The sequence below is a fragment of the Rhodamnia argentea genome, chromosome 4, assembly GCF_020921035.1.
Source record: "Rhodamnia argentea isolate NSW1041297 chromosome 4, ASM2092103v1, whole genome shotgun sequence".
Taxonomy (NCBI): domain Eukaryota; kingdom Viridiplantae; phylum Streptophyta; class Magnoliopsida; order Myrtales; family Myrtaceae; genus Rhodamnia; species Rhodamnia argentea.
The window spans coordinates 20,067,847-20,075,786 of NC_063153.1; the positions used below are offsets into that span (position 1 = coordinate 20,067,847).

Consider the following 7,940-nt stretch of genomic DNA (forward strand, 5'->3'; position numbering starts at 1 on the left):
AGTAAACGACTTCACCTTTCAGACAGATATACACACTCGATTCACTTCGAGAGCACACCATCCTCCTCAATGGTCTCTCCCGATCCCAATCCCAATCCCAATCCTAGCCGTTGATTCCCCACAGCCCCCCACCCTGATCGATGATCCTTATGATCCCCCTCAAATCTAGGGTTTCCTCCGCCTCCCTCTGCGCCACCACCCCTTACCATGTCCTCTCCGATCAACCACCACCACCACCACCACCGCCCCAACCACAGCCGCCGCCCGATCAACGGCCAGATCTCCTCCCCCCCGTGCCCCCACCTCGCCGACTTCCGCGCCCGTAACGGATCCAAGCCCTTCCGGGTCCTCCAGGGCTGCCTCCGCGTCAAGCCCCCCGGCGGCCGCGCCTCCATCCGCCGCGACCCCTCCGAGGTCCCCCGCTGCGCCTCCTGCGGCGACGCCACCCGCCCCCGCCTCTACGCCTGCATGGCCTGCGCCGCCGTCTCCTGCCACGCGCCCCCCGGGCCCTCCCATGCGGCTGCGCACGCGGAGGCCATGTCCCCCGGCCACGAGATCGCCGTCGACGTCGACCGCGCCGAGCTGTTCTGCTGCGTGTGCCGTGATCAGGTCTACGATCGCGATTTCGACGCTGCCGTGGTCTTGGCCCAGACTGCGGCCTCCACTCTACCGACCTCCACCAGCTCCTCTGGCAGCTCTCGGGCGGTGGTGGCCCCGGAGAACCTACGCAAGCGGCGGAGAGTTGATTACCGGCCTTGGTCGCCGGACACGCGTGAGCGCGCCCTAGTGGGGAGTGGTTCGAGCCCTCTCGCGTCCGTTTCGACCTCGGATTTACCGTGGGGCTTGCGAGGGCTCAATAATTTGGGGAACACTTGCTTTATGAATTCGGTGTTGCAGGCATTGCTACACACACCTCCTCTGAGGAACTACTTCTTGAGTGACAGGCACAATAGGTACTTTTGTCAGAAGAAGAACGGGGTCAGTGGGAATCTGAGTAAGAGAAATGCAGATGGTGCTTTTGATGGAGGCCATGGAGGCAAGAATGGCAGTTTCTGTTTGGCTTGCGACATTGACGCCATGTTCTCTGCGGTGTTTTCCGGGGAGCGGACGCCTTATAGCCCGGCGAAGTTCTTGTACAGGTCTGTGAACGTGGAGGAAATTGCTTTTCTATGGATTTCTTGCATAAAGGTGGATGCTTGATGGTTTCTGATTGGTTTGTAGAAGCGCATGGAGGTTGGAAATTGTCCAAGACGCTCTTTAAATTTTTCTTTTGTGACCTAGTGGCTGTGAAGTTACGGAACTTGTTTGAGCAGTGCATGTTCTGCTATATTGTTAGTAAGGTGGACATTACCGGATTTTACAATTGCATTTTGACGTTCTTCGTATCATGGCTTTAGCTGCACCATCTTTTTTTTATTTTTTATTTTTGGCAGATGGAAATTGGAAAATGTTAGAGAGTACCCCTTGTCAGATGTGCTTGAAATTTGGAACTTGCCATTTGACGTATTGCCTTAATGAAAATGTGTACTTCTTTCATATTTTTTAGTGTCTTGGAAAGTATTGTTTCCGATTTTAGTAATTTAACTAGTGCCCTAGGGCAATTCGTTAACAAGGCCTTTGGAAATTATCTTTTTTGTTTCAGTACTTTTGTCTACTCTGGCTTTTCTAGAAATTGGCTGTGAACATAATGGATAGGCATGCTTTTGTCAAGTTCCTTGCTGATCATCGATGTTGGACTGAGACTTTCTTAACTGTCCTGTCTAATTGACTTAGAGGAAATGTGCTTTAAACTTTTTTGATTTATTTGGTTATCCCACAGTTGGTGGCAACATGCAGCTAACTTGGCAAGTTATGAGCAGCAGGATGCTCATGAGTTTTTCATTTCCATGCTTGATGGGATCCATGAGAAAGTGGATAAGGATCAACGCCGACTGCAGAGCCAAGGTAAATTTTACAGGCATCGCGTTAAACCTGTTTCATCCAATCTCCATTTTTGACAGGCAGTATCAGGAATCGGCTGGTGCTGAGGACAGAGATCAAGACATTAATAACATTTTCTCTTGGGTCAGTGGTTCAAGTGGGCTTGTTTGTTTGTATGACCATATCGATGTACTTTTGAACTTCTATAGGATCATGCTTGTTCTGGGTTATTACCTTTCCGGCATTTCCCAGCCCTAAAAATTTAACTAATCTCTGTAGGTCTTTACGTTCGGTATGTGTTAGCCTCTATTGTCAACTTTTCTTCCAAGTTATTCCTGGTAGAACTTATTATTTGTTCTATCACGTGTTAATTAAATGCATCTACAATCTCTGCAGACAACTGCTTTCCTATGCAAGTGTGCTCTTTTGTGTCGTGTGTTTCTACTGGTAAAATATGTTATGTTGCGACTAGTGATGCTGTTGAGGAACTTTTATCTTTACGAATCGTCGATTCTCGGATATCTTTAGAACTATGCTAATGCATTATTACAGGGAGTGGAGATTGCTGTATTGCTCACAGAGTATTCTCTGGTATCTTACGCTCCGATGTCATGTGTATGGCTTGTGGTTTCACATCTACAACATATGACCCTTGCTTGGATATTTCTTTGGATTTGGAGCAAAACCAACGTGGTTCTGCGAAGGCGACATCAGCTAAGTCACATCACTCCTGCAATGGCGAGGCAGAGTGCATGAATTCAAGCCAGAACTCTGGGACACCGACCTTGATGGGCTGCTTGGACCGATTCACAAGACCCGAGAGGCTCGGTTCGGACCAGAAGTTGTTCTGCCAACAGTGTCAGGTGAGTCAGGAGTCTCTCAAGCAGATGTCCATAAGGAAGCTCCCATTGGTTTCTTGCTTTCACATCAAAAGATTTGAACATTCTTCCATACGGAAGATGTCGAGGAAGATCGACCGATATCTGCATTTTCCCTTTTCATTGGACATGGCTCCTTACCTCTCTTCTTCCATTTTGAGGAGAAGATTCGGGAACAGGATTTTCCCTTTTGATGGGGATGAACTTGATGCTTCAAACGAGTTCTCCTCAGAATTTGAGCTGTTTGCCGTTGTCACTCACGCCGGTAAATTAGACGCAGGCCATTATGTCACTTATCTGCGTCTGAGCAATCAGTGGTACAAGTGCGATGATGCTTGGATTACCCAAGTGAATGAGAACATTGTGAGAGCAGCACAAGGGTACATGATGTTCTATGTCCAGAAAATGCTTTATTATAGAGCAAGTGATAAAATGGGTGCTTCATAATAGCCTTCAGTAATTGAAATACCAGTTGCTGGTGCTGTATTATGCGCCATAAGAAATCTGGCGCTAAATCGCTGGCACTCGTGGTCTATATGCAGAATAAAGTGAAGAATAGTGCTGCAGTTGCTGCTTCCTCTGTGAAGCAAGCTTTAATGGGTTGCTGCAGCTAATTGCAGAATGCCAAACAACTCTCTTCCACCGGGGCAAACATCCGTCGGGAAATAAACTGTAATTCTACTTTGGAGCTAAGCTGAGCCTAATTTTATTCGGGGTGCCTCAGCGGACACCTCAGCGGACGAGGGAATTGCTTAGTGAAGCCCTCGGAGTTATTTATGAGTTAATTATTTCAACTTCCTCCCCTAATTTTTCCTGCTTGTCCAAGTATTGATGGTGGGTTGATTCTTTTTTTGACATGGATCCTCTCGAAGGTTGATGCTTGGAGGTGTGGGTTCTTCCTGGTATTGCTCATTCCTTGCATTCCATATCTTGTATTGCGAATTTTTTGGTCCAGAGCTTTCTTAGGGAAGCTCTTCATATTTATTTCTTGAAAAGGAAAGGCGAGGAATGTTGCACCAGAGATTTTGTATGTCGTACTTATTTTTGAGCAAAGAGAAATTATAGTATGACTAACTACACCTTTACATTGTTGATAGTATTCTCTTGCCATCATGATTTGGTCTGAATATAGAAGTCCATAAACGCCAACCTGACTCTGGCGAAAAGAAATAGTTGTGACCTTCAAGTCAAATGCTACCAACTGAATGAAAAGCAGCATAATGTATTTAACTTTATGAACTGGATGTCGGATCGAAGAACAAAACCTTGGTCGCCGTTTTTTCAATTCATTAATACGTCGTTGGATCTACGGGGTAATTTTCTGCTATCTTGCTTTAGGCAAGACAAATGTTAGAACAATCTCCTTTAGCTGCTAAAGCATTAGCCCAGATCATCCTGAAGATGAGTACTGAATCACCAAGTTAAGAAAAAACTACCCAATACCAATGAAGCAGCTAGTTCTGTATGAATAGAGAGCCATGCGAAACCTTACAGAATGAAAAGAAACCGAAAACGCAGAAAGAAATATAGTCTGACATAAACAGAAAGGGAAAAAAAGAATGTTAGAAGGAGTTACAGCCAATGTAATAACTGCAAAGTGTGTGCATGTTGGGAAAGGTGATTGCATAAACTGAGCTAGAAGCCAAAGAAGAAAGCGACAGTTTAAAACCAGCGGGCTAATGGCCAAGATGATGCTTCTGAAACCCATCATTCATCGAGGAGTTCGCAGTCCATCCTCCTCAAGTACATTTTTTTCCCTGAAATGTCGTATTCCATGTTATAGAACTGCTGAGCATTCATTCCAATCACGGAGTAGTCACTGGGACTTTCCATCACCGTCATGCAGAAATACGTCAATGAAGATTGAGAGAACAAGCTGTCTGCCTCTAATCCCAGCTCGGCACCGCCACTAAAATGGAAAGTGACGACAGGAAATCCCTTGGTGTCCTTGTTAACATCACCTTCAAAGCACAATGCATTGAAATCTTCATCGCGCTTGAACCAACTTTTCAGCTCCGACATCTCTCTTACCGCGTCGGCAAGCTCCTCGTACGCTCGTTGGGTTAAAACACTGCTCTCTCCTCCCGAGTCGATCATGACCCCACCATTTCCTGAAGCTGTTCGCTCGAATACAGCTCTAGGAATATCAAGCAGAGCTCCTCCTAGACTTATCCCTTCCAAAGTGACAAAGTAGAAACCCTTATATAGATCTAGGGGTGTTGAGTCACCCTCAAGGATGGCCCCTTCCCCTAAAATTAACTGGTTGTATTCATAGGAAGGATCTTTAACTTTTCCAACACAATAGGAGAATTTGTTTCCTAGTTGGGTAGCTACAGACAACTTATTACTATTTAGTCCAAACACTCCCATAACTGAATCTGGCTTCTCCCTACTCTCATGACTGCAACCGAAGATGACATTTGGTATGGTTAGTAGCCCTTCATCGGAAGTGTCAAATATGAGTGACTCTCTGGCAAGTATCCCTTCTGTTCGGGGTGCGCCTACATATTCTACCACGTACTTGCAGTTTTTGCGCTCATCACATGTCGGATGATGTAAAGTGTCACAATATTCTGACAGGCAAGATACATTTGTATACGTTGAGGATGTGCTAGGATTGTATATCGGGACAGAGGCTTGAGCACAATTTTCACAAGGAATGCAATGAACCCAGAGAAGGGTACTTCCAGTGTCCATGACCGCAAGCACGGGGTGAGATGTGTCTTTTATGTAAAACTCCACAAAGAACACGGCCACAAATTTTTTTGCACGTAGGTTCGCTTGAATGTTGTCTGAGCACGGCACGTTTACCTTGCAGCTCTTCATCTTCTGCTCAATCATGGCAAAGCGTGCAATGGAATTTTCTAGAGCGAACTTGGCACAATCAATGTCAGTATGACTAGGGTCATAGAGTGGCGATCGGATAGAATTGCGGTGGATCAGTTTCGCCACCACCCTCTTCGGCACACTGCTAGTACCAATGCTTTCGGTGGCATTGCTGCTGGTCATAATAATGCTCAACACGAAGAGGAGTTCGTAGGTTAGAATTTGGCAAAGCGAAGCCATATGCAGCAGTAGAATAGTCTGGTGCTTAATGTTGGATGATCTCTGCAATTGTTGGTGGATTCTCCCTTGAAAAAGATTTAAATAATGAAAGAGGGCTCAAGTAGGTGAGACATGAAAAGGAAACTGGAAAATTTCAGCCTATGTCATACAGTATGACGCATATTGTTGAACTGAGATGATTGATAGTTTCCTTTGCAATAAAGATGCGTGAATAACCAGCCTTCATGACAGGAAAGTTGCATGAACTCACAGAGCCACGGCAGACCCATTTTCTCAAATTGAGCATGGAAGTAAAATTTCATAAACCCGAGGACAACCTCTCGTGGCTTGATTGATTCCAAAAATTACTCACTGCCCATACCATCTGAGTATTTCAATGGCGAGATGCCCAGTGTGCTGCAAGGGTCTAAGATTATACTTGTTGATGTTTAGAAGATGATTAGCACATAATTCTATTCACCTTTCACTATTCTGTTGCTTACTTCCTACGGTCATTTAATTCGAGCAAATTTATCAGCTTTTCCTTGAAAATTACATTGTATGAACATGTACCACATCATAGGTCAGTTGTTATTTAGTTTCTTCTATTCGCAACATCTGATGTTTGATTTTGCATAGGATTCATGAGTGTTGATGTCACGCCCCAATCCCCGGGTACGCGGCATCCGTGTCAAATCTTCCCTCGGTTCATAAAGGATAGCGTCCTAGGCTCGCTATCGACCCACAATACTTTATTACGCAAGCGGAAATGCTTAATAATCCCAGACAATAAATAAGACAGGATAGAAAAGAAGGAAACACTTCAATTGAAGAACATCATTTCGTTTACAGATATGTCCTAACCTAATCAAGGTAATATACTAATCAGCCTCATGCTTCGAGACGGGATAAGGTTAAACTTCGTATCTACTCCAAATAAGGCTTACATCACCCTTGCTTTAACATTTCCACAAGAACTACTAGCTCCATCAATTTGGACCTGAAAAGTTTATCAACGACGGGTTGAGATATAAATCTCGGTGAGTTGACGTCTAAGTCCGACTAAGGCGTTGATTCGTCCGTAACATTTTACCAATCGGTCACATGTCACAGGACATACACACATATATAACATAGCATAACAATTGTATCGATCGGTCCCAACCAACAAGGCACTCAATCATTCACGATGCACCACATCATCTCGTCCGTAACGTCCTATCAATCAATCACACATTTCAATGCAAATATCTTAACTACATGCCACTTATTCCCCATAATATCACCCAAAATGCAATGATGACTCGAATATGTGTGAATGTGTGCCTCCGTCGTCCTACTCAATCCGTCTCATACCAAATTTCATAGTTAAGATGTACACACACTCGCCCATGAACGAGTCACAATTACCTAAAGTTCATTTATTAACGACGAACTATGTGATTAATACGAATAGATTCACGCAACACAATGCTGGAGTCTATTTATACGATCCATGCAACACAATGTTGTGGTCATCATCCGGTAAACCAGGCATCATCCCATTTCTTCTTGGCGACGACAACTACCAGTGGTAACACAATACCCCAAGTAGGCATTTCTTTAAGGAGCATCGGTCCGTCACAAGCAGTAACCGGCATCCAACGATCCATGACACGACATAGAAGGTTGGGCAACTAATGAGTCGTGTGGTTCATGTCATAGACATGATACGAACTTGCCAGGCCGTGCATCATTGTTCTATCGTATGATTAAACAACTCATCCAGCAACCATTTCATTCTTCGCTTTGTATTTAGCCGGATGCTCACACAACCATGTTCAAAGACTCGGCCCTTAGTCATTTTCATGCTAAAACATGCATCTTGGCCATTCAAGGTCATACGAATGCACAATGTCAATCCCTAGGTCCAACAAGAATATATAGAGCCAATACTACTCAAACGAGCATCCAATTGATTCTCAGTCGTTCATAGTACATAATTGCGTAATCGAGCCAATTAATCAAATAATGTGAGCAGCCAATTCACCGTCAAATGAAATACTTTGAGGACCAACTTCATTCTTATAAAGGTGCCCAAAAATCAAGCAGTCAAAT

At 44.5% G+C, this 7,940-nt stretch overlaps 2 protein-coding genes across 3 annotated transcripts; one reads left to right on the plus strand and one right to left on the minus strand.

Moving 5' to 3' along the window:
• LOC115752571 (ubiquitin C-terminal hydrolase 22-like) lies at window positions 1–3,887 on the plus strand. Of its 2 annotated transcripts, XM_048277436.1 has the most exons (4): window positions 1–1,139; window positions 1,820–1,944; window positions 2,317–2,367; window positions 2,473–3,887. In XM_048277436.1, the coding sequence occupies exons 1-4, from the start codon at window positions 208–210 to the stop codon at window positions 3,243–3,245; spliced, it is 1,881 nt and encodes a 626-aa protein (XP_048133393.1). In that variant the 5' UTR covers window positions 1–207; the 3' UTR covers window positions 3,246–3,887. The 2 variants fall into 2 exon arrangements, with proteins under 2 accessions (XP_048133393.1, XP_030546679.1); XM_030690819.2 differs by lacking the exon at window positions 2,317–2,367 and having other exon boundaries at window positions 2–1,139.
• Window positions 3,888–4,250: 363 nt separating this feature from the next.
• On the minus strand, window positions 4,251–5,807 carry LOC115752582 (aspartic proteinase CDR1-like). The gene has a single exon (XM_030690829.2). The coding sequence runs from the start codon at window positions 5,805–5,807 to the stop codon at window positions 4,506–4,508; it is 1,302 nt and encodes a 433-aa protein (XP_030546689.2). The 3' UTR covers window positions 4,251–4,505.
• Window positions 5,808–7,940: the final 2,133 nt, after the last annotated feature.

Coding starts and splice junctions, on each gene's coding strand:
- LOC115752582 (XM_030690829.2), bottom strand. CDS start 5,807: ATGACCAGCAGCAATGCCACCGAAAGCATTGGTACTAGCAGTGTGCCG.
- LOC115752571 (XM_048277436.1), top strand. CDS start 208: ATGTCCTCTCCGATCAACCACCACCACCACCACCACCGCCCCAACCAC. Junction 1,140..1,819: donor CCGGCGAAGTTCTTGTACAG/GTCTGTGAACGT, acceptor GTTATCCCACAG/TTGGTGGCAACATGCAGCTA. Junction 2,368..2,472: donor TGTGTCGTGTGTTTCTACTG/GTAAAATATGTT, acceptor GCATTATTACAG/GGAGTGGAGATTGCTGTATT.